At 35.6% G+C, this 26,804-nt stretch overlaps 1 protein-coding gene across 2 annotated transcripts in view; it reads right to left on the reverse strand.

Annotated features, from left to right (window-relative positions):
- Positions 1–655: 655 nt before the first annotated feature.
- LOC149210417 (uncharacterized) overlaps positions 656–26,804 on the reverse strand; it is a 58,570-nt gene continuing 32,421 nt past the window's right edge. Inside the window, exons 2-10 of one of the 2 annotated variants that reach the window (XM_089396718.1) lie at positions 6,529–6,666; positions 6,111–6,424; positions 5,824–5,990; positions 4,686–5,722; positions 4,311–4,583; positions 2,963–4,168; positions 2,188–2,811; positions 1,575–2,072; positions 656–1,463 (exon numbers count right to left, since the gene is read on the reverse strand). In XM_089396718.1, the coding sequence (XP_089252844.1) occupies positions 912–1,463; positions 1,575–2,072; positions 2,188–2,811; positions 2,963–4,168; positions 4,311–4,583; positions 4,686–5,722; positions 5,824–5,990; positions 6,111–6,424; positions 6,529–6,666 (4,809 nt within the window). In that variant the 3' untranslated portion in view covers positions 656–911. Of the gene's footprint in view, positions 1,464–1,574; positions 2,073–2,187; positions 2,812–2,962; positions 4,169–4,310; positions 4,584–4,685; positions 5,723–5,823; positions 5,995–6,110; positions 6,425–6,528; positions 6,667–26,804 lie in introns of those variants that run through there. The other variant, XM_089396719.1, reaches the window with a different exon arrangement.

The following is a 26,804-nucleotide window of genomic DNA, read 5'->3' on the forward strand; positions in this document are numbered from 1 at the left end:
AAAAACGTGTAACAAGATTCTTAACCTTGGAGATTCACCCTTATTTTTTTTTATGGAGGTTCTTAATTTGTAAATAATTTTTGCTACAATACCATGGGCCAATACCATAGTTTATCAATGCCACATGCCCAAACAACCATAACTCATTTCACAATCAAAATATCTTATTTATATTTTATTTCACTTTAATTTTATAATAGTTTTTAATTAAATTGGAAATAAAAAATGACATAACTAACTTTGAGATAAAAATACATAAATGACGTAACCTCAAAATTAGAAAAGAAGAAGATATAGTAAAGAAATAAAACTTACGCTTTAATATAAGGAAAAATAGTAAAGAAATAAAACTTATGCTTTAATATAAGGAAAAAAAAATTATAAGCTTGGTAGGACTATATCTTCATCATGTCTAACTTCTCACCCCAATTGAAGAGATATCACAAGATTTGAACCCAAGAACTTCGAATTGGGTAAGACTTTATTTCCATGACCATTACCAATTGACCTCCCCAAAATAATATAAAAAAAAAAAATCTATAAATTATAAATATTTTTAAAAAATCTATAAAATATCACTATTTTTAAAATAAAATAACCTAATTTATTTAACAACTAAATATCTTTTATACAAAAATACAATACAACAGCTCAAAATACACACATCCTAAAAGCTCAATAAATGGAAGATTGAAAAGGTACAAGTATATACTACACCTCAATAATTACTAAGCAAAACTAAAATCATTGGAAATGAAAAATCTTACCCTTAAGAAGTGTACAATATTGAATCATCATTAAATGAGCTAGGTGTTCCCTAATTAAGGTATGCATTCGCCTATAGGAGGTCACTGGCCCTCGCTATCTACATCATCATCGTCAGCATCACCCTCGTTATCTTCGCCATCAATTTATAGCATTTCGTCTAATTCAAGCAGCGTCTTCTTCCAACTTGTTTGAGCACCTTTGAGCAATTGTTGCTTCAATTCTTTTACTCTGTCAGCTGAATATTTTTCAGATAACAATTTTACAATATCTTTCCCCTTTGTTGTTATCAAATTTCCATCTTCATCCATTATAAACATCCATGAAGAAGGATTAGAAAGACTATCAACAGGAATCCTCAGCATTTCCAGTAACTGAATTGGATCTTTGGCTTTAATTCCCTCTTTCAAAGAGCGAATACGCGCCCAAAATCTCATAGCTTCATACTCAGATAAACTTAACGAAAAGATTCCTCCCATTTCTTCTGATGACATTTTGGAAAGTTCCAAATCATAACATCCATAGATTCTAAAAGTGAAATACCCCAATTGTCGTCCTGCTTCATGAAAATTTGGAATATAAATAATGTAAATGATATCACTCAATTCTGTCAACACATTCTTCATGGAATTTGTGAACTCCTTTTCGGGACAGCAGCATAACCATATCATTTTTTGCCGACCCGTTGCCTCCCTCAACTTTTCATCATCAAGGACAAGGAGAGGAGAAAAAACATTAGAAATGAAAATCGTTTTCTTTTTCCTTTTCAAAATATACAAAAAGCAAACAAATAACAGGTAGTTACTGACCTGCTCTGCCACACGTTCCAAATGCTGGAAAAGAAACATTGCATGAGACATAGCCTCCATTTGTGTCTTTTCTTTTTGTATTAATTCCTCCGCTTTTTCCGCCGTAAAAGGATAAGCTGCTGCCCCCCATGTGTTCACCATATGCAGTACACCAGGATTCCTATACGGTGCGATTGTCCCGTCGCTTTCTATTATCCTCATTGTATTACAGTACCTCGTGTACCATCGTGGAAACCCTTCAACGAGAAAATACTTGGTTGCATTTCTCAGCTGCCACGGAGTTTGGAGGACCAACCATGGAACCTCTCTTGAAAACTTCTCAGATACATCCAATGTTGTGTCTTCCTGCATTATTGGAACTGTTATAATTTCAAAATTAAATCTCTCTTTCTCCACATTGTACATCTCCACTAAAGCGCGAAGACCAATAGCATAACACATGTTGGCAGGCCTGATATCTAATAAAATCGTTTTCCCTTTCAATTCGTCGACTCCGACCTACAATTTTCATATAAACCAAAACAAAATAATCAATAATCAAGAAAGGGAATTTGAAACTTTTATTTTAAAATATTTGAAGGAAGAGTTATCCACAAAATATAGAACTTAATACCTTCGTGGATTCACCATCCTTGTCCTTAAGAAAGGAAAGAGAATTTTCCTCTTCTCCTCCTGCGAAGAGCTCTCTTAACAAATCTATAGGACTCCCTCCGGGTCTTTCTGCCAGTTGCTTCAATTTAAGGTATCTTCCGCACTTCGTCACCACAAAGTCCTCCACCTTATGATTATCATATTTGAAAAATTTCCAACGAGAAAGGTATTTATCACCTTTTTCCCCACTCACAATCTCCGCGGTCATTTGGAAACTGCTGGTAAGTAGCCTGTCAATGTCCATCCGTGAGATATCAACTAATGGGATCAGTTTTTGAAATAATGTCTTAGCGTCCCCGTTAGCCGGAGCATGCCCCAGTATTCTATCCGCCACTTTCTTAGGCAACTGATCCCAATGATTGCCAAAATAAACCATTTCGAAATGTGTTTGAATATCATCTATACTCTCCTCAAGTAAAGGCAAAGGAAAATCAGGACGGAATTCCTGTTCGCCATCAAACATAACAAGCAGCAGCGTGTGCAGAGGAAGACCAGATATATTCAGTGGCTCTCTTTCTCCATTAGTGAGCATGCTGTCGAATTTTGATTGTAACTGCTTTAGAAGATTCTCCTCATTTGATAAACCCTGAAGAGAAAGCTAAAGTGAGTGGAAAGGAAAAATAATGTATGCTTTGCAATTTTTTCCCCTGTGATGTGTTTTAGGATCTAAACTTTAAAAGAGTTAATTATAATGTCGGAACAGAAAACATGTTTGAAAATGTGGATGCTATAATCACCTGCTCTGTATACACAGCACACGACCATGATTGATTGCATTGTTGTGCTTGAGTTTTCTCCCATCTTTCCTCCAACAACTTGCTTCCTGCGATGCGCAAAATTTGTAGCTTTTCCATCTTTAGCATGCTGTCTATCCATTTCCCTTCCAACTTATAGCAATTTCTTACATCCAGCACTTCCAATGAGCTGAGGCATTGGAAATCCTCAGGGAGCTTCTTTAGCTTGTAGCAGTCATTCAGTGATAGAACTCGCAGTAGTGAGAGACCTTCGAACTCTTTACATAATTCTTCAAGAGTCGAGCACATTGATAAATCCAAGTGCTCCAAGTACTTGAGTTGGTTGAAACTTTCTGGCAGCTTCTGTAGACTGCGACATCTGCTCATAATTAGTTTTCTTAAACTTGTTACTTCTCCAAATCGCTCCGGAAGCCTCTCTAGACTGTCGCAGCGAGTCATGACAAGCTCTGTTAAAGTGGAGAAATTGCAAAACCCATCCGGCAGATCTTTCAAAGAGTGGGCAGACGTTAAGTTGATTGAATTCAACTTCAGTTGCCCAATGCTTCCAGGAACACTACTTAGTCGCAGACAACAATATAGTTCAAGTTCAACAAGCGATGTTAACTTTTCTAAGCCACAAGGGAGATTTTTAATGTTTGTACACCAGGATAAGTCCAATAATCTCAATGATGAAAGCTCCTCAAGACTTGGAGGAAGAGCTTCTAGACTAGTGCAGTGGTACAAACGGAGTTCTTGCAATGATGTGAGCTTTTCAACGCTGCTAGGAAGCTCTTTTAGACTTTCACACCAGGACAAATCGAGTTTTTGCAATGATGTAAGATTTTCAAGCTCACTAGGAAGCGCTTCTAGACTTTGACAGCCGTACAAATAGAGTTCTTGCAGACAATTCTTCAATGATCCCAAACCTTTTGGCAGCTGCGTCAAACCAGAACAGCCATTCATTCTCAACACTCTTAAAGAACCCAGGCTTGAAATTGACGCCCGTAATTCCTTTAGATTTTGGCAACCTGAAAATGATAGTTCCTCCAAACTATTTCCCAGATCTCCTAACTCTTGAGGTAAGCTTTTGAACTGTGCATTCGCCAGTGTCAGTACTCGCAACTTGCTTAGTTGCTTAATACAGGTGGAAGAGATACGGAAGGGAACGGAATTTAATTGAAATTCGATGTGTCTGAGGCTGGAAGGCATCTGCATATTATGCAATATATATGAAAATCATACTCTAACCATTAAAAATAATAAAACTGCGCATGATATAGTGTTTTAGATATTCCATGAAAAATAAGAAGAGAAACAACTGGGACCAACCAGATATTTTAAGTGAACTTACTTGAAGTAGATTCTGTAAATCTTCCGGGTTGTAACATAAATGTCTGAGGTTCTTGAACCGCTTTAGGTTTGACAAATCAAAAGGGAGATGGGAAGTTATGGCACTGAAAAAAACCAGCTCTTTAAATGTATTTTTACATTTGCCCTCCACATCTGTTAAGGGTCCGAGTTTAAGAACTCTTAAAGATCCAGACATCAAATCTAGCTTTTCAAATGGTATACGCAGTGGATCTTTGTTGTCGCTCGCCCATATGCCTTTGATCATTCGAAGGTCCTGTATATTTATTAAATATTAGAGTGAGTCATAAGAGTCCAGAGAGACACATTTTGAAACAAAACTGTATATGATAAATATTTTAGTTGAAAGATTGCGTACCTCATCTTCTTTATCTAAAAACTCTTGAATGTCATTTGCACTGGCCAATCTGAACCTTTGTCCTTCTGTCTTCTGGAGACCAATTGCCAAGATGACGTCGTGTACCTTTGCAGTCATACCTTTCGCATGTTGGGTGACTAGCCCTCTCTTTTCCAGCTTTTCCAGTTCTGAGTCTCCCACAATATTTGAAAGTGTTTTCCAGTCCCATCCTTCAAAAAAGGAACAAATATCCAAAAATGGATCTTGCAAGGTATGGTGAAGATTTTCATAGGCAAAGACGTAGAAGTTTATGTCCTCCCCAATTTTACCCTTCCAGTTTGTTTTGGTCTCTTTTATCACTGTTCTATAAGCATTTAGCGTGTTTTCTTCGGCGCTTATGAATCCTGCTACCACCGTCAAAAGCTTTGGTACGCCTCCACATATCTTGACTAACTCATCGATTTCGCTAGGATCTAGTTGCTCCCGTTTGTCACCCAGTGTGTTCTTGAAAAGTTCCGCTGCCCCTGCTTCAGGAAGGCCTTGAATAGCGTAGCATTCTGTTTTTACTTTTTTGGGCACTATTATACCCTCTGCATCTTTATTTCGTGCAGTTATGAGCAACCTCAATTTTTTGGCATTCCCCATATTCTTAGGGAGAAGCTGATCAAGTGCATCTCCACGTTCTTGAACTTCATCCCTAATCAACACATTGTCTATGTAAATAAAAACCACTTCTTTCTCTAAGATGCTCTTAATTTGTCCTTGTCCTTCTTCATACCTTTGGAACTCAACTTTTGGCTCTTCTCCCATCCTCAAAGCTTTTATTATGAATTTTTGCAACTCTACTATATTTGGAGTTGATGCTATAGTATCAAACAATCTAACATAAGAATATTTATATCCTTCTATTTGTGCATTAAGCAGCCGTGCAAACACGGCATCGGCAAGGGTAGTCTTTCCCATGCCACCAAAGCCATGCACCATTACTGCTACAGCATTTTTGTCACTTCCCATTTCTAGCCGTTCAATAACTTCTTTCAATGGATCTTCGATGCCAACTGTTGCAACATATTTAAACACAAAAGATCATAAACCTCTATAAACTCCAAAACTATACAAATATTTAAAATAACATCTTTTTCAACAGTACGCAATTTACCTGCGCCTTTAGGATGTTCTGGATACTGTAGCTCCATAGGTTTTTGTCGGCGCACAATGGCATCGTAAAGACATAGATTAAAATTTCTCTGCATATGGGTGTCTGTTTCTGCTAACCTTGTTTTAAATTTAGCCAACTCTTCTCCATTCACAGTAGTTGAGAAAAACCTGCCTTGAGAAATTTATTTAGATGACTATTTGATAAAAGGGGTCTAATTTATTTAGAATTTAGAATCCATTTACACAATGTTAATGAATGAGACTAAAGTATGTTAAGTGAGTACTCACTTAGAAAATTTTGTAGCATTAATTTGAGTGCAGCAAGCGAGAGAGGCTTCAACTATCAACGCTATTGCTTCCCTGATAGAATCCACCATCGATTCCTTCAATTCAGGCCGTTTTCGAAGTTCGTTAACATGTCGGGCCAATTTATCCATCTCCTTAAGTAGGGAGAAGCAGGCTTCTTTATTTGTCGAGATGGCTTCGTACCGCTCCAAAATATTTGCCACTACAATAAGACCTGCGGCACCCAGGTGTGCCATGCCCACTCGCTTAACAATATCCCGAGTGATTGTCATCGCGTCGCCAGTTGGAACCTCTTTCTGTGTATTAACACATAGAAGTAAGAGCATTTTTAAAGTAGAACGTTTAAATAAAATCAAGTAATGATCATTAATGATTAAACTGAGTTATATTCAATACGTACGATGCCCTCAATTCCCTCCGCGAGCACCTCTTTTAATGTCGAAAAAAATTTGGAACTCGGCCAGTAATTTCTGGTAGCCTCCGGCTTTGACGGGCTATTTCCCTTCTTCTTCTTTTTCTCTTTTTCTTTCTCTTTCTCCTGTGAAAATCATTATCAACGTAAAAATAAAATCAAATGCGTTACCGACAAAAACATAAAATCTAATGTTTAAAGATAATAATAAAAAAATTGATACGAGTCTATTTATTTATTTCAACCTCGAGATGTGGGCTTCAAATTTTTTAATTTTTTTGATAAATCAAAACACGATTGAATATTAACAGAATGTTCTGCATCGTATAACCTGATTGACCGCTGTGATTGCACGGAGGGTAGCGGCTTGCGCGTTACAAACATTTATTTAATAAATATTTAAGTGGCTACGCGACGTGTTAGTGGCGAGGGGAATCGGTTCAGCCATTCGAGGCGACGTGTTAGTGGTGAGCGTATCGATTCAGACGTGTTAGTGGCGAGCGGGATCAGTTCAGCAAACACTTATGGAAATCCATTGGCTTTATCGGTAAAGCTTAAAACCATTTAAATATTTACATAATCTCTGTTGTAATCATTGAAATGATCATTTGTTGGTAAAAATAGACCAATATTAAACCATGTTGGTTTACAAAGAAGACTAAAACTTCAATAGAATGATGTAGTAATTGGGTTCACCCACTTCACAAAGTCCGTTGTATTGTTTTTTTTGGGTTAAGTTTGGTTCACCCACTTCACAAAGTCCGTTGTATTGTTTTTTGGGTTAATTTTTCAAATAATTAGGCAGATAAACTTTTTTTTTAAATGAGTGGATCTCTATTTTTGGTTTACAAAGAAGACTAAAACTTCATCAGAATGATATAGTGATTGGGTTCACCCACTTCTCAAAGTCCGTTGTATTGTTTTTTTGGTTTAAGTTTTCAAATAATTAGGCGGATAAACTTTTTTTTAATGACTGGATCTCTATTTTTGTCTACTTTTTTGTCCTTTGATGATATATGTCCAGTAGTGGGGACATTTATGAGATTTATCTTTATTTTACTTCTTTTTCTGTTTTTCCAGCCAATTCGATGCTAGAAATATTAATTCCAACCACCACCTTAAACATACTAACAATTATCATGTTTGTCGAGTTAACCACTACACGGTTGCAATTTCGTTTACAAGCAGAAGGACACGGGTCAGAACAGAGGTTCAGAGCTGCAACACATCATGGAGGTTAAAGCATTTAATGAAGTTTAATAAATAGATATGGGCGAATGAATTTCGTTTACAAGCAAAAGGACACGGGTCAGAACAGAGGTTCAGAGCTGCAACACATCATGGAGGTTAAAGCATTTAATGAAGTTTAATAAATAGATATGGGCAAATATTCATTCCGTGATTGTTGCCCACACTCCACAACACATGCAAGTTCATAAAATCATTTACTATGTAAAATTGTCCATGTTGCATATTAAATATTTTGTCTGTCATGTAATTAATGTGAAATTCATATGTTAGGATAAATATGCAAGGAAAAGTCATTTGTAATGTTGGGCATGTTGGGTAAGTTTTGGAGCGAGAGAGAATTACAAATTACAACACAAATCTATAACAAAGACACAGGCAGAAACACCAGCAAAAGTGAGACAAAGCTCACACAACTTGATTAAATCAATTGCTTAATGACATCTCACTTATATAGGAAAACTCACAACTAATTCTTGTTCAACTGCTCATAACTAATTCTGTTCAACTGCTTCATAACTAAATCTATTTCTACATTATTTTCACATCCTCCCTTAATGGAGAAATGGATTCTCTACAATACCTAACTGACTTCTAAAAACTTCAAATTTGATTTTACCAAGGGGCTTAGTAAATATATCAGCCACATTATCCTTGGTGTTACAAAATATCAATCCAATTTCTTTTGACATAATTTTCTCACGTACAAAGTGGTATTGTAACTCAACATGTTTTGTTCTAGCATGGTAAACTGGATTATGTGCTAATTTGATAGCACTCTGATTATCACAATTGATACATGTTGCACCACTTTGCGCTTCTTCAAGATCTGCAAGAATTCTTCGCAACCAAATGGCTTCACAGGTGGCATTGGTCAAAGCTTTGTACTCTGATTCTGTTGATGATAAAGAAACAGTTGGTTGTTTCTTACTACTCCAAGATACGACCCCTGATCCAATATGAAATGCATAACCAGAGGTAGATCGTCTGTCATCTGGATTTCCTGCCCAATCTGAATCAGAAAAACCTGTCAGTGCAACATCAGATTCATCAGTATACAAAATACCAAGATTCACTGTTCCCTTTAAGTATCGGAGAACTTTCTTCGCAGCATTCCAGTGATGTCCTGAAGGCTTAGCCATGAATTGACTAAGGATACTGACTGAGTATGCAATGTCTGGCCTGGTAGTGGTGAGATAGTTCAAACTTCCCACTAACTGACGATATAATGTTCCATCTACCTCTTTCGAACCATCTTCTTTGTACAACTTTGCATTCTGTTCTAAGGGAGTGGACATAGCTTTGCAATCTGTCATATTGAACTTTTTAAGAATCTCCTTTGTATATTTGCTTTGAGTGATCAAAGTTTTACCAGTTTCTCTCCATACCTCAATGCCTAAACAGTAATGCATTTCACCCAAATCTTTCATTTCAAAAACCTGTGACAACTGAAATTTAATCTCTTCAATTAACTTGTGAGCATTGCCTGTTATAATGAGATCATCCACATATAAAGATATTAAAGCAACATTTCCTTTTTCATCTTTCTTAACATACAAGTTAGGATCATTGTTGCTTTTCACAAACCCATTCTGAAGAAAGAAAGTATCAATCTTTACATACCATGATCTTGGTGCCTGTTTCAAACCATACAATGCCTTTCTTAACCTGCAAACCAGATGCTCTTGTCCCTGTTTGTCAAACCCTTCAGGTTGAACCAAATAAACTTCTTCCTGTAAATCACCATTTAGAAAAGCAGATTTGACATCCATTTGATGTATATTCCAATTATGTTTTGTGGCTAAGGAAATCAGTAATCTAATTGTATTCAACTTAGCTACTGGTGCAAAAGTGTCTTCATAATCAATGCCCTCCTGTTGAGCATATCCTTTTGCTACTAATCTTGCCTTAAATTTATCAATTGTACCATCTGCTTTAAATTTTGTTTTGTACAACCATTTGCTTCCAATTGGAACTTTACTTTCAGGAAGTTCCACTAATTCCCATGTTTGATTTTTCATAATAGAAGCATACTCATCATTCATAGCATTAATCCATGGTTCATGTTGTTTAGCCTGCTCATAATCAATTGGTTCTTCAACATTCATTATATTAGACATTAAGGGATAGTCTCTATACCTTTCAGGAAGCCGAGTCTGTCGGGACGACCTTCTTGGTGTGGGTGTTCCATCCATGATTCGTTGGCTTTGAGGTGTATCACCTCCTTGTGATGACTCACTGCTGCTAGATGTGCTCATACTGCTGCTATCATCCTGATCCTGTACCTGTACCTGGACCTGTTCCTGTTCCTGCTTAATCAAAGTATCAAGCTTGAGATGTGCATCATTAGAAATATGCCATGTATCATTCTTTGTGTTACTTTTATCAGTCTGCTCATGAAACAATACATCACGACTTGCAAATAGTTTATGGGAACTTGGATCAAACAATTTATAGGCTTTCTGATCCGTACAATATCCAACGAAAACACACTTGATGGACTTGGCATCAAGTTTGCTTCTGTTAGCCTTAGGAATATGAGCAAAAGCAGTACATCCAAAGACTTTGAAATGACTCACATCAGGTTTATAACCATAAAGAACCTCAAAAGGAGTTTGAAAAACTAATTTCTTAGTGGGACATCGATTCTTCAGCAGTGTTAATGGCTTCTGCCTAGAAACCATTAGAGATGTTCTTACCTTGCAGCATACTACGAGCAGATTCCACCAAGGTTCTATTCCATCGCTCAGCAACACCATTTTGCTGAGGGGTATGTGGCACTGTGAACTATTGTTGAATTCCATTAGATTTACAATAGGTGTTAAATGCTTTTGATTTATATTCACCCCCTTGATCAGATCTGAGTATTTTGATGCACTTTCCTGTTTGTTTTTCAACCATATTTCGAAACTCTTTAAAATACTCAAATATGTCACTTTTCCTTCTAATGAAATAGACCCAGGTATATCTAGATCTATCATCAATAAAAATAACAAAGTATGTAGCACCACCAAGGGACCTAGTTTGCATAGGGCCACATACATCAGTGTGAATTAATTCAAGTATATCATACTTTCGTTTCTCAGTATGAACAGGAAACTCTTCTCTATGCTGCTTACCAAGTGCACAAGCTTCACATGGTAAATGTTCACACTTCATAACAGGAAGACCTTCAACCATTGATTTCCTTTGTAACAACGATAAATCATTGTAATTGAGGTGCCCATACCTGTGATGCCATAATTCTGCTGTCGATGTCTCTTGAGATGTCAATGCAACATGGCGCTTGACTGTCACATCCAATCTGTACAATCCTCCAACCCTGGTACCTGTAGAAACAATCCTGTAGTGGTCCTGAACATCTTTCACTATACACCCCAATTTACCAAATTCTACTTTTAAATTATTATCAGTGATAGTGGAAACAGATAGCAAATTCTTTTTGAGAGCAGGGACATACATCACATTATGAATCTGTCGCATTTGTCCATTAGGTAAGTACACATTTACTATGCCATAGCCTTGAACTTTAAGTGACCTATCATCTCCTAGGTAAATGTGTGTACCATCAGATTTCTCATAATATTTATCATACCATTCTTTATTACAAGTCATGTGTGCTGATGCACCAGAATCTATAAACCAAGCATTCTCATCATCAGTTTCAGCAGACAATGCAGCATCAGAAAGAAATAACTTAAGATTTTTAAATCCATCATTCACTGAGGTGTCTTTGTTTATGTAGTTTCCATTATGCCTGCGATGTCTTTGATTTGATTCATTATTCTTTCTCCTATAGCAATCTTTAGCGAGATGTCCAGGTTTTCCACAATAATGACATTGAATGTTCCTTTTATCATAAGAATCAGGAGGGGCCATACCTTTCTGCTTTGCTTGAAAACGGCCTCTGTTTTTGTCCCATGGTCTCCCTCGGAATGATCTTTGGCCTCTTGCAGTCAAAGCCAAATCAGAACCATTTGACTCCAGTTCAAAAATTTTCATGCGCTCTTCTTCTTGAAGAAGAATTCCAGCCAATTCTTCAAATGTAGGAGGTGTCGGTCTAGCTGAGAGAGCTGAAATAAAGACTTTATAGTCGGGGACTAACCCCTTTAACGCAACAGTTACCAAATCTGTACTAGAAACCTTTTCACCAATATCACCAAGCTTATCACTGAAATCTTTAATTCGGGAAAGAAAGTTACTAATGCTTTCATTGGCATCCATTTTGATAGATAGCAGCTTTGTTTTTAAAAATAAAATACGGTTTGCATTAGTAGTCTCATACAAACCTTTGAGAGTGTCCCATGTCGCCTTCGAAGTTTCACAGTCCCGAATGTGAGGAATAATATTGTCCTTCACTGACATGCGTAGCAGCACCCTTGCTTTCATTTCACGCTTCTCCCAATCTTGAGTATTAGTAGGAGGTTGAGGCTTGGTCTCATCACCTTTGACAATCGCCCAGAGATTGTATGCCTCCAATACCGTTGTGATCTTAAATTTCCAATTGACATAATTTTCGCCATCAAGTCTTGAAGACTCATTTAAATATGAATCTGCAAGGGGATTAGCCATCGCCTTAAAAACTGTCTTCAAAACACAAAAGTTACCAGACAAAACCCTTTTCAATCAACACCGATATTGGTTTTCAGGAAAAGAAAGAATCCTCAATGGCGAAGCAGAATCCCTGGACCAAACCCACTTCAGTTTTCACTACAAGCTTTCAAAAAGCATATCAATTGCGATGTAAAACCATTACCAGCGACTAATAAGCGTCAGTTTCAGGGAAATCAAAGAATACCCAATTAGAATTACTGACTCAACAAAAACACACAGGTTTCAAGAAAATCAAAGAATCTGCACACGACGGTTTTAACTGCAAAAAGACCCAAAACAATCGGGATGAATCATGTTCATTTCTGATGTATACCAACTTATGACAAAGATGTCCAAAACGCATTTATCGCATGTAAGCAACCCTGAGCAGAGAGAGGCCGTTTAATAAGGCCGACTGGAAAAAAACAAATGACCACGGCAGTATACTAGCTCTGCGAAAATCGGCGAATAAAAACAAAATGAAAAGTATTCTGCAGGTAAGGTACCGGACATGACAAGGCCTGACCGGGACAAGAGTGCCTGGAAAACTAGACAAAATGACGCCTAGCACAGCGGAACCGGCGGAAGCTTGCAATCAAATTGGCTTGGCGATCAATCGTGGGCTTCTTGGTCATAAACCAACAAGACCGATCCACACAACATACTGTCACTGCGCACACTCTAATGGCAGAATCATTCACTCCCTGCGAAGAGGAGAGAGGCGCAGACAGAAGAGAGCTCTGATACCAAATTACAAATTACAACACAAATCTATAACAAAGACACAGGCAGAAACACCAGCAAAAGTGAGACAAAGCTCACACAACTTGATTAAATCAATTGCTTAATGACATCTCACTTATATAGGAAAACTCACAACTAATTCTTGTTCAACTGCTCATAACTAATTCTGTTCAACTGCTTCATAACTAAATCTATTTCTACATTATTTTCACAGAGAGTCTCTTAGGTAGTGGGGAGAAAAGGAGGAAATTTTGGTGGGCCGGTGAAAACCAGTTTTATTGAGTTTTAGAGAAATTTACTCCCCAACCCAGTAATACATAAATGGCACTAAGTTTGTTGTGTTTTTCACTTGCAGGTGAAGCCTTCATTTATCACGCCATTTATCATGCCAATGTAATTTCTTTATGTTTTGACATACGCAGTAATGCATAAAAGTAAGTTTGTTGTGTTTTTCACTTGCAACTGAAGCCTCCATTTATCAGCCCAATGTAATTTCTTTATCTTTTGACATATAATATAAAGTGTGGTCAATTGCGTTATAGTTTTAATTTTATTTTGTCGTGAATGAACTCTATGTTTTTTTTATTCTGTTTTGCCATGAGTGAACTCTGTGTTTTAACTAAGTCCCTTTTAATTTTATTTTGTCCTGAATGAACTCTATGTTTTTTTTACTCTGTTTTGCCATGAGTGAACTCTGTGTTTTAACTAAGTCCTGTTTAATTTTATTTTGTCGTGAATGAACTCTATGTTTTCTTATTCTGTTTTTCCATGAGTGAACTCTGTGTTTTAACTAAGTCCCTGTGTGGTTGTGATATCCTCGTAAGATTTACCTTTCTGCAACTCAAGTTGACCTTGCCTAATTTGTTTCTGAGTTCCTTTGCCCTGGTAAAATTTATTTTCTAACATGGTATCACAATGGGTTAAATATTGTTAGTGTAAAAACAAGTGTTTTTTTTACACTCAGAAATGACAACATAAAGCACAAGCTTGACTAATCCTCAAATACCTCAGTTTAATAGAAAAAAATTATGATTATTGGGTTATTACAATGAAAGCCCTGTTTTCATCTCAAGATATTTGGGATTTGGTGGAGAATGGTTTTCAAGAACCAGCAGATGCAACAACATACAATGTCTTGTCTCAAGAAGAAAGAGATCTATTAAGGAACAACGGGAAGAAGAATTCAAAAGCCCTATTTTATATTTTCCAAGCAGTGCATGAAAGTATTTTCCAGGGTTGCAACAGCAACGAAGTCCAAGCAAGCATGGGACACTGGGACACCCTCTAGACAGCTTGCCAAGGCATGGCAAAAGTGAAGACAACAAAACTACAAATGCTGAGAAGAGATTTTGAAACACTTTGTATGAAAGAGTCTGAGAATGTAGACTCATTTTTTACACATGTAATTGGGTTGGTTACTCAAATCAAGTCTCATGGTGAGACACTTGAGGAAAGAAGAATAGTTGAGAAAGTTTTGAGAAGTTTGCCAGCAAGGTTTGATGCCATAATTATGGCCATAGAAGAGACAAAGGATCTCTCACAGTTCTCAGTGGATGAGCTTCATGCATCACTAATTTCTCATGAACATAGACTGAATAGAGCAACAAACTCCTCATTGGAGCATGCCTTCAAGACACAAGTTTCCTTTGGTCAAGGTCGAGGCAGAGGAAGATCATATGCTAGAGGAAGAGGAAGAAGCCCACACAGAGGTGGAAGAAGCAGCCCTTCAAGCTCAAGTGGAAGAGGCAACAATCAAAATCCAAGTCAAAATCAAGCACAAAGTCAGAGGTATGATAAATCTCAATTTCAATGTCATTATTGTAAGAAGTATGGAAATTATGCAAATGAATGTAGAAAGAAGCAATATGACATTAGTAACAAACCAAGTGTGAATTTCACAAAAGAAAAACAGAACCATGATAGCATGTTTTTAACTTGTAATGTAGCACAAGAAAACAAAGTGATATATAGTATCTAGATTCAGGGTGTAGCAACCACATGTCAAGCAACATAGATATGTTTTTCAATCTAGATGAATGTGTGAAATCTGAAGTGACATTAGGGACTAATAGCAAAGTCTTTGTCATGGGAAAAGGAAGAGTTAATATCCTAACAAATAAGGGGGAGAAGAAGTACATCTCAGATGTTTACTTTGTCCCCGATATGAAGCATTACATAGCTAATGCAAAAGGGCTACAATGTCTTCTTCAAAAATGATGTGTGCACAATTTTGGATAGGCCTCCAAGCAGACAGTTGATTGCAAAGGTTCATATGATAAATAATAGAGTGTTTCCCCTAAAGATAAGATCAGATTTGAAAGAAGAAGGTGCACAAGAACAACTTTCAATGAACTCACAAGAAGATGGAAGAAAAGAGGCAACTGTCACACAAGTGAACTATCAAGCAAAGGTCAAAGATGAAAACTGGTTATGGAATTTGAGATTTGGACATCTCAACTTTAGAGGTTTGAATTTGCTACATAGGAAAGGCATGGTGAAGGGATTACCACTCATAAAAAAACCGAACAGCCTATGTGAATGATGCATCTTGGATAAGGAACATAGAGAGACATTTTCAGCAGGAAAGCCAGTAAGGGCAAAGACACCTTTGGAGATTGTCCACTCATATTTATGTGGACCAATGTAGACACCATCAATTGGTGGCAGACACTATGTATTGACCTTCATAGATGACTACACAAGGAAGACATGGGTCTATCTCCTAAAATAGAAAAGTGAAGTCTTTGAGCGCTTTCGCCAATACAAAGCTCTTATTGAGAAGCAAAGTGCACACTACATCAAAGTTCTCAGGACTAACAGAGGTGGTGAATACATCTCAAATGATTTCTTTTGATTTTGCAGAGAACATGGAATTCACAAGCAATTTACAACAAGATATACAACTCAGCAAATTGGTGTGGCAAAAGGAAGAATAAGACCATTATGGAAATGGAAAGGAGTATGTTGAAAGCAAAGCATTTGCCAAATGATTATTGGGCTGAAGATGTCGCTTGTACAACATATACTTTGAATAGATGTCCAGCCAAAAGCGTCCAAAACGTGGTTCCTGAAGAGGCATGGAGTGGAAGGAAGCATAGTGTCACTCACATGAGAGTTTTTGGATGTGTGGCATATGCACATGTCCCAAATGAATTGAGGAAGAAGTTGGACAGCAAGGGGGAGAAATGTATATTTGTTGGATACAATGATGAATCCAAGACATACAAACTCTACAATCCATTAACCAAGAAGGTCATAATCAACAGAGATGTGTAGTTCATAGAAGAGGAAGCATGGGATGGAAGTTTAGAGAAGACAATAAATGTGAAAGTATGTATACCGCATGAGGACAAAGTGGAATTAATAGCAGCAAGTAATTCCTCAACTGTGACTCCCTCTACTCCTATTCAAGCTCAACAAAACAGGCAGCAAACAACACCATCAACAAATAATAGGACAGTGTGACGCAGTCAAGAAAGTGATTCTCCAAGCACGCCGCAAAGCACAACACCAAGTGACATATCAAGCCCATCTTCAGCAAGCATAAGAAGACAAAAATTCATAAATTTGAATGAAATATATGAGCAAGATGAAGTTGATAGCAACGCCGGCTTGAATTCATTATTTGCTTTGTTTTTTCATGTAGATGACCCAATCCATTTTGAAGATGCAGTCAAAGATGAAAAATGGGTTGCGGCAATGGAGGAAGAAATAGAAGCAATAGAAAAGAATGACACATGGGAGTTAGTGAACTTGCCACAAGGAAAACAAGTCATTGGAGTGAAGTGGGTCTATAAGACCAAGAGCAATGTTGATGGGAAGATTGAAAGGCACAAAGCAAGGCTAGTTGTCAAAGGATACAAGCAACAACATGGAAGAGATTATTCAGAGACGTTTGCGCCAGTCACGAGGATGGAGACAGTGCGTACAGTTGTGGCGATTGCCGTGCAACATAAATGGAAAGTGTATCAAATGGATGTAAAATCAGTGTTCTTGAATGGAGTGTTGAAAGAGGAAGTGTATGTTGCGCAACCGCCTGGTTATGAGGTAGAAGGAAAAGAAGACAAAGTGTATCGGTTGAGGAAAGCTCTTTATGGGCTGAAGCAAGCACCGTGTGCATGGTACAGCAGGATAGATGCTTACTTGTTGGACAATGGTTTCGACAAATGTGACGGTGAGCCTACTCTCTACATCAAAGAGAATGATGGTAAGATTCTCATTGTTGTCTTATATGTAGATGATTTAATTTTTACAGGCAGTGATGATTTTCTCATCGCTGATTTCAAACAAGTCATGAAGAATGAATTTGAAATGACTGACTTGGGGTTGTTAAGATATTTTTTGGGCATAGAAGTAAAGCAAATAGAAAATTTTATTTTTATCTCTCAAGCAAAGTATGTGGCGGACATGTTGGAGAGGTTTAAAATGCAGAATAGCAAGCCTGCACCAACTCCAACTGTCATGGGGTTGAAGTTGAGCAAAGAAGATTGTCGCAACAATGTTAATCTGATATTATACAAGAGCATGATAGGCAGCTAGATGTATTTGACCACCACTAGGCCGGATATAATGTATGCAGTGAGTTTGGTGTCAAGGTTCATGGAGACACCCAAGGAGACACATTGGCAAGTAGTGAAAAGAATACTAAGGTATGTCAATGGGACAAAACAGTATGGCATTTTGTACACCTCAACGCATGATTTTACGCTGGTTGATTACACCGATAGTGATTGGGCAGGAAGTGTCGATGATAAAAAGAGCATGTCGGGTTATGTTTTTCATTTGGGTTTAGGAGCCATTTCATGGGCTTCCAAAAAGAAGCCAATAGTTTCATTGTCAACAACAGAAGCTAAATATGTCGCTGCAATAGCAGCAGCATGTCAGGCAGTTTGGATGAGAAGGATGTTGAGGGATCTTTGCCGCAACCAAGAGGGAGCGACAACTATTTTTTGCGATAACACATCTGTAATTGCATTGTCAAAGAATTCGGTCTTTCACAATAGGACCAAGCATATTGATGCTAAATATCATTTTATCAAAGAGTTGATTAACACTGATGAAATTGTGTTGCAGCACTACAGGTCACACGAACAGTTTGCTGATATTTTCACAAAGCTATTGGCACGTGAAAGTTTTGTTTATCCCAGAGATTGTTTGGGAATTGTCAATGGCAACAGTTGTTATTAAGGGGGAGCGTTGGAAATATTAATTCCAACCACCACCTTAAACACACTAACAACCATCATGTTTGCGCAGCCAACCACTACACGGTTACGATTTTGTTTACAAGCAGAAGGACAGGGGTCAGAACAGAAGTTCAGAGCGGACCATTCCGCAACACATCACAGAGGTTAAAGCATTTAATGAAGTTTAATAAATAGATATGGGAAAACATTCATTCCGCGATTGTTTCCCACACTCCACAACACCTGCAAGTTCATAAAATCATTTACTATGTAAAATCGCCCATGTTGTGTATTAAATATTTTGTCTGTCATGTAATTAATGTGAAATTCATATGTTAGGATAAATATGCAAGTAAAAGTCATTTGTAATGTTGGGCATGTTGGGCAAGTTAGGGAGCGAGAGTCTATGAGGTAGTGAGGAGAAAATCATGGAGGAAATTTTGGTGGGCGCGTGAAAACCAGTTTTACGGAGTTTTACAAAAGTTTACTCCACAACCCAGTAATATGGTTTTAATTTTACACAAGTAAATTTCCATAACCTCTTTTATTTTACTCTATTTTGTCGTGAGTGAACTCTGTGTTTTAATTAAGTCCTTGTGTGATTACGATATCCTTACCTCAACCTAAGATTTACCTTTCCACAACTGAAGTTGACCTTTCCTACTTTTCCGCAACCAATTTCTAAGTTCCTTTGCCCTCATAAAATCTATTTTCTAAACATTCGATGGCCTCCTCGGCTGTTTTAATTAAGTCCTTGTGTGATTACGATATCCTTACCTCAACCTAAGATTTACCTTTCCACAACTGAAGTTGACCTTTCCTACTTTTCCGCAACCAATTTCTGAGTTCCTTTGCCCTCATAAAATCTATTTTCTAAACATTCGATGGCCTCCTCGGCTTCCTCAGACGACATGACAGAGAACGAAAATTATTCACGGGCTTCCTCACCTCCACTGTTACTCCATGGTGGCCCTCTCTTCCACATGAAATCTATCAAACACAGCCTTCCCTCTTGCAAGTAAGTAGACAGCCCACAATTTATTGATTGAGAAAAGTGCTTTGTTTGCATTTCGAACAAGGTATGTTGTAATATTTCGCTGATTTTGGTTGTTTGTTTGAGTAATTTGCAGGAGGGGTTTGTCCAAAAAAATTTAGCAACAAGTCGTAATCATTCATGTGTCTAGCAGATGTGAAATTCATAGAAGACCTCGAAATTTGTGGAAGACCTTGCCAAGCCGGTGAAAAAGCTCAAGGGCTCTCGTAGCTAGGAACACACAGTAAAATCATATAATAATCAAACAAGTCGAATGTCAATATTCTCGACAAGCTTAAACTAATCCATGAAAATACCTCAAAATAATTCCCATAGATCAAAGATGGGCATGAAAAATGGTATTTTAATTCCCATAAAACTAGATAGACTATGGTTATCGCCTCCTAAATAAATGATATACAGTAGACAATACAGAAATTTACAGATCCATACCCAACATAGAGTGTTGAACACTGTACATAGAGCTCAGTCCTCCACAACCACTTTTTGGTCAATTGTAAACTTCTAAAACCTTAACAGGTTTCGAATAGGGGGGGAGAAAACCCTTACAGATCCATACCCAACATAGAGTGTTGAACACTGTACATAGAGCTCAGCCCTCCACAACCACTTTTTGGTCAATTGTAAACTTCTAAAACCTTGACAAGTTTCGAATAGGGGGGAGAAAACCCTGTTATAATGCTTCAACATATTCATTTTTTATTTTTTTTCCTACTATTTATTTATTCATGGTTTGTTTGTTCATACTACATGCTAAATCAGGGAAAATTTGAATGGAAGACCTTTCCATTTCCACGAAAGAGAAAAAGCAATGATAAGGTAATCCTATTTAACTCATTACATAATAGTTTCTTAAAGTAATCTTATTTAACTCATTACTTAATAGTTTTTCAAGGTAATCTTATTTAACTCATTAAATATTTTTGGGCTTAGAGGGGCTTTCCAATCTAGTATGGTAGAGATGTTGTAATGTAATGTAATATCCTACAAATATTTTAACTTGTCAAAATAAAATAAAATAATTAACAATTATAGTTATCAATAAAACATTTTGATTGGGTCAAATTACATAAAACTAAAAATAAATATATTAATAATAATAATCATCATCATTAAATTAATAATTAATTATAATTAATAATTAAATTAACTTAGATTTACCAAAAGTCTAGAGAACTTAAATCTCTTAATATGCAAACCTCTTATTTTATGAAGAAATTGAAATTAGAAAATAAATTAGTATTATATATATATATATATATATATATATATATATATATATATAATTTTCAAATATATTTAGGTCAATAGGCCTATCTTTTGAATCAATTCACCTTTGGTTTTCGTTTACACTTCTTGTCTCCCTCTGACATCTATGCATATATTTTTACACACCCTTCTTCTCTCCATCTGTAGTGTGCACCATATTTACGTCGAAGCCTTTTACGTCGGAGTTCCAAGAGAGTTCGTTTGAATTCTTCGTGGAGTTTATGGCACTAAACATAGTTTTATGGTGCACGACTACACGACGAAGGCTCTATCGATGGCAGCGACCACCAATTCTGGTTTCCTCTGATTTTACTACATATACAAGACAACTCGGGTGCATATTAAAGAAACTCGTGTGCGTGTTTTGTTGTGGAATTATGGCTTCTTTTCTCAACGCCATTATGGGAAATTATTCTGCGACTTTCATCGACCTTCCCATTCATCCCTCGCATGTCCTAGTAAAGCTCCAGCGTCCGCAGTATTTTGTCCCGGAAGTTGAACAGAAGTCAGAAGAATCTATGTTGCATCAGACAGTTTAGTTCATCTCTGTTATTCAAGCATGGGCTTGTGGCTTTCCCATATCCATTTTCTGCAATTGTTGTGGGCCTTCTCTATCTCAAAAGACTTGCAATATCACGATAGATAGCCCTACATTTTTATTTAAATTTGAAACTGGATTTGATTTATTTTCACACAGGTCTATTCTTCTATACCTTTATGTTCTTTTGTAAACAAGAACAAAATCACATATATTGTGAGAGAAAGATTACAAATGACATCCCTAGTTAGAGGGGTTTACCAGAAATAAAATTTCTTGGAGAGGCCTTTCCTATTTTGTTTGCATGGCAATGTTTTTAGAGTGCAAGAAAAAATTTTATTTGGCAATTGCAAAATCTACTTTGAGAGGTGTGGGGAAATTCTTGAAAATAATTGGTGAAAGCACGAGCTCTTTGCAGCGGGGATCTTTGGAAGCTCGCATTTACTCGTGCTTATTTTGTTCTAGGAAGTTGTACAATTCTCAAGCATTGGGTGGACACCATAATGCTCACAAGAAGGAGAGAATTGCTACGAGAAGAGCTCATAAATATCATATGAACATTCAGCAAAGGTTTTGTAGCCTAGCAACCTCACCGCCTGTTCCGTCCTCTGATTTTACTCCAATTACAAGCTTTCTGAATAGGTCTCTTCGTATAAGAGCTCACTCTACAACTCTTCAAGGGGGGGAGGAACATGACTAGATGGATGGGTTTGCCCTCTTGTTGAAAATCAATTCAATGTTGGAAGTTTCTTTCCTGTTGATGTCTCTGAAATGTTTGATTGTCGAGGAACATGTTCTTCTTGGAAAAGGGCTCGAAAAGGAGATGCCCATCTTTCTGAGCCTAGATTGGTTTTCCCATCAGATGAGCAAAAGCTAGACTTGTCATTGCATTTGTTATGAAAACCCAAAATACCAACATTTTTCCATTCCATTGTTCCATCTGGTCTTAGTTTCACCTTTTAAGAGAAATTTGAATTGCTTGATTCTTTTTTCTAAGTGAAAATAACAACCAGGATAGGGTGAAATTTCATATCTTGCATGTGCCACCAACCAAGGAAGAAGTTTAATAGTCTTTGTAGTCTTTGTAGGGTTCTCTCAAATGCTAAGCTCATTCTTGTTTAGTAAGAGAATAATATGTGCTGCTTAGCATTCCAAATTTATCTTCTTGCTTATAATAAGAGTATGCAGGCAATGGTAGCTTGTGATGCTTGTCTTGAATGCTTTTCTTTGATTTTTTCCATGGATCTATGAAATGAAGATCTGAGATTTTGAATCAATTGTGTACACAAATCTTGTAGGGTATTGACTTCCATTTAGGTAGTGGTTATTGAAAGATTCAAAGTATTTTCATGGCCTTAATTAGTCTTTTGACACCAATGCTGGAAAAACTTCTTAGAGGCCAATGAATGCATATGCTTCTTTTTCTTAACATATGCTTGTTGAAATCGAGCACACTCCTAAAGCCATGTCTTGTTCTTTACTTCCTCTCCTATGGAATTTTGTGGAGCTACATAAAAATTTTATCAAAGAGCATCAATTTAGATGGTTGGCTCGCATCTCCCAAAATGATCAATATACACCATTTGAAAGACAAGAACAAAAGGATTTGACAAGGTTGTCTTTGATCCCAATAGAGACTGGGATAAAGTTGGCAATAATGTGTTTTCAACTTTTTAAGTTTTTACCATTGCTCCAAATTTTAGCTAGAGCTCTTGCAGAATTCCCTGCCATAATCTTTTGATCGTTATGGTGTTACAGTTATGCAATGTCTTGCTCCAAAATGTTAAATACATGGGAGTCAGAGTAACATTCTCCTTTGGAAAAGTGGTGGGTGGACTCGCAAGAGACATGTATGATGCACTAGATAGATTACCTACTAAGTGTGGATTAAAATCATGCATACATGATTATAGATTCAAGGAAATCCACATCTGTCTTATCCTTAGAAATTTATTCCAAATCAATATGAGGTATCATGTAATCCGATGGGGATGTCCAAGCACCAAGCATTGGATTTACCCTCTTTGTTTTGTAATGGCAAAGAAGCCAATTGTTTGGATGTCTCAACTTTGCTTTGGAAGTTATCAATCTTAATTTGTAGGATAAACAAGCATCGATGTGCTCACTTCATCTGGGTGCAGCCAGAATTTTGAATTGTCAATGAAAACACGTTGGTTATTTGGTTGGAAGGAAACCTTGAAATCTTCTGTCAATTCTCAAGACGAGACTTGTATTATTAAGAATGTAATTTGGACTAATCATGCAAACCTTATCAACCCATCTTGGATTGAACTAATGTGAATTGGTCGACCAATCTGAAGATGGGCACTGAGCATTTCTTAGAAGACAACTCTTTTAGTGAATTAGTTGATTGATCTATATGCATGTTTAGGGTGGTGCCTTCATCACCTATTGAAATTCAAGATACAAGAACTTATGACATCGACATCTATAATTATCAGGGATGGTGAAGTTGTGAGCAGTATCTGGGGCACGATAATTATTTATTTCATATAGAATAGTGCCTACATATTAGTTTAGCTCCTTTTAGTTTATTTATTTTCCTAAACATTGATATGCTTGTTTCTTTGTAATGGTTTCCCAAACAATAGATGTATTAAAGTTGCTAATAAATAATACTTTTTAGTTAAATATAGTTTAAATCTACAATAAATTATTCTGGTAGTAGTAGTTATCTATAGATCCCTCAATGTAGTACTGATTTATTAGTTAAATATAAAAGAGCTTAATGGTTTACATAAATACTTAGAAGTTAGCTAAGATATAGTGCCAAGATTCTTGGATTGCATAAACTATTCTCAATTCCTCACATTCTATTCTATTGTAATTTCATTGTAGACTTTGCATACTTGGAAACACCAACTCGAATGTGGAATTATTCGCTTCAATCTGAAAATACTAGAATTGTGCACAAATTAATTAGCTCTTTTCATCATCATCAAATGTTGCTCTTAATATTTATACCAATCAAATGAAACATCTTCGATGCTACAAATTTTCCTGGACGACAAATTTCTAGCAAAAAAAGAAAAAATTAGAATGTTGGAGTGTTTGAATGGTGAAAATGGATTCAACACCATCAAGAACCCCTGGGGAAACCCAAACCCTGAAGTTTGACAGTGGTAACCAAGATTTTCAAAATTTTCTGTTGGATTTTGTCATAATCTTGCCAGAATTTCCATTATTTTTCGGGTGAATCTGTGGGCTCTTTAGACTAAGCACTGGTGGAAAAGTTTTGTTACGAATTTACTAGTCTTGTTCAATTGTGTGGATTGGTTGGATATTCCTTTTGCAAACTATTCAAGGGATTAGTTTTAAACTTTTCCAGGTAAATATAAGTGTTTGACAAAATCTATTGTTGTCATTTGCATTTTCATTTTCTTGTCTGCCACAGTTTAAGATAATCTTTGTGTTTTTATTTGAGGAAATGTACACAAAATCGCCTTTTGAAATGCCTTTTTATGGTTTTTATTCATCCAAGGCTTAATCTTCATTACAAAATCTCATTATTCTGTATTTTAATTTGGATTATATATGAAATTAAAATAGCACCATTTATCATTCACATGTAATTTAAAATACAATGTAAATAAATTTTAATTAATTTTTAGAAAAAAAAAAATATTAATTAATAATATAATTTAAACTGTAGATTTTATAACCCAATCATTTTAATTGAATTTAAAGGGTAGTTTCTAACAACCGTTATTCTCTAGTTTTAGTATTTTATTATAAGTAAATCAAATTAGTGTTTATATATATATATATATATATATAACTAAAATATCATCTTTTACAATATCTATATAAAATTTAAATTTGCGAATACATGTGGTACACATATCTACAAATGCTTCCCTCATACCATTTTTCCAAATTTCATACCATTTTTCCAATTTAAAAAACCTATCGACTACTCTTTGCACTTTTTGGAGCAAATGCTAGTATATACTTTGAAGCGTTTTACGTGGATTGTCAATTTGTTGAATTTTATATTATTAAAAATATCATAATGTTTTAGATGGATAATATATATAAATTTTATATATGTTTGGTTATGATTATTTATTCAAGAGAAATCATTTACATAGTGGATTATTAATTTCAATTAAAAATTAGTATAACTATATTTAAGTAATTAAATGTTTGATACAAATCAAAGGCTTCATTTGTATCTACTACACATAAAGATATAATAATAAAATTAATATTAAAAAAAACCTATTACAATAAAAATATTATTATTTATTATAATAAATAGATATAATTAATTAATATTTTTAGTAAATAATTAAATAATATTAAATAATAATACAAACAATAATATTGTGTAGAGAGAAAATTTTCTGGAGAAATCACATCAAATAATTTATTGGAGCCAATGTTTCGAACCCTCCACTGTGGTTCATCATCAGGGCAAAGGTGGAGCATCTGATCTAACATTAACCATATATATAGGTGGAGATGCTTCCAAATATAAATTGGTCCGTTAGAAAGTCAAAAATAAAAATTGATTAAATAAAAATTAAATGTTATAAAGTCAAAGTAGTTACAAACGTTTAAAAACATCCTCATAAAAAATAAATAAAATAAAATAGATAGATAATAATAAATTATAAAATAAATAAATAAGTATTAAGAATGAATAATTGAGAATCAAAAAAACTTTAAAAAAATGTAAAATGTAAAATAAATAAATAATAATATTAAATAAATAAATAAATAAAAGAAGATTAAGAATGAATAATTAAGAATCAAACACATTTTCAAAAAACAAATTTAAAAATAAATAAATAAATCATAATTTTTAAATAATTTTAAGAAATAAATAACTAATAGAAAAAATAAACAAATGTAAAATGTAAATTAAATAAATAATAATATTAAATTAGTATTATATATATATGAACCGGGGAAAAATCAAAATCTAGATAAACAGAGAAATTTCAAGGAATAAATAAAAACTAAGAATGGAGAGCAGGGATCCAGTTGCTGCTAATTTTCCAACCCTCATCCCTATTACAATGCTTCTCAATTTCTAACGCCTCTCTGAACTTCCTATGATGGAAGTGATCGATTTTGGCTAAAACCTAGGAATCCTCAATACATATGTGGTGTTTAGTATTAGACACATGTTCAGCGAAGGCAGACGAGTGGGACCTATTATGTCTAATATCTGCCACATGCTCTTGAATCCTCTGCTTCATGGAACGAACCGTTTCTCCAATATAGGGTGTTCTGCATGAGCAAGAGACTAAGTAGACACCTTTCATATCTTTGGGGTCAACCTGGTCCTTAACTGACTTGAGGGAGCTTCGGATAGTGTTGAGGGGCTTGAAGGAAATATGCACCTTATTCTTATTAAAAATATTTATTAATTAAATAATGATAATAATAATTTAAATATTAATATTAAATATTTAAATAATTTAATTAAATAATAAGACAAATTGTTATTAAAAATATTTATTAATTAAATAATAATAAATAATTTAAATAATGATAATAATTTGTATCTATGAGAGAATTTTTTGGCCTACATGTTTCGAACCAACAAGTGTTTCGAAACACTTATTGGTTCGAAACGCGTCAACCAAAAAATTCTCTCATG

This window comes from Pinus tabuliformis, chromosome 1_2 (assembly GCF_031772625.1).
Source record: "Pinus tabuliformis cultivar Carrire ecotype Pingquan chromosome 1_2, CPIR1, whole genome shotgun sequence".
In the NCBI taxonomy this organism is placed as follows: Eukaryota; Viridiplantae; Streptophyta; class Pinopsida; order Pinales; family Pinaceae; genus Pinus; species Pinus tabuliformis.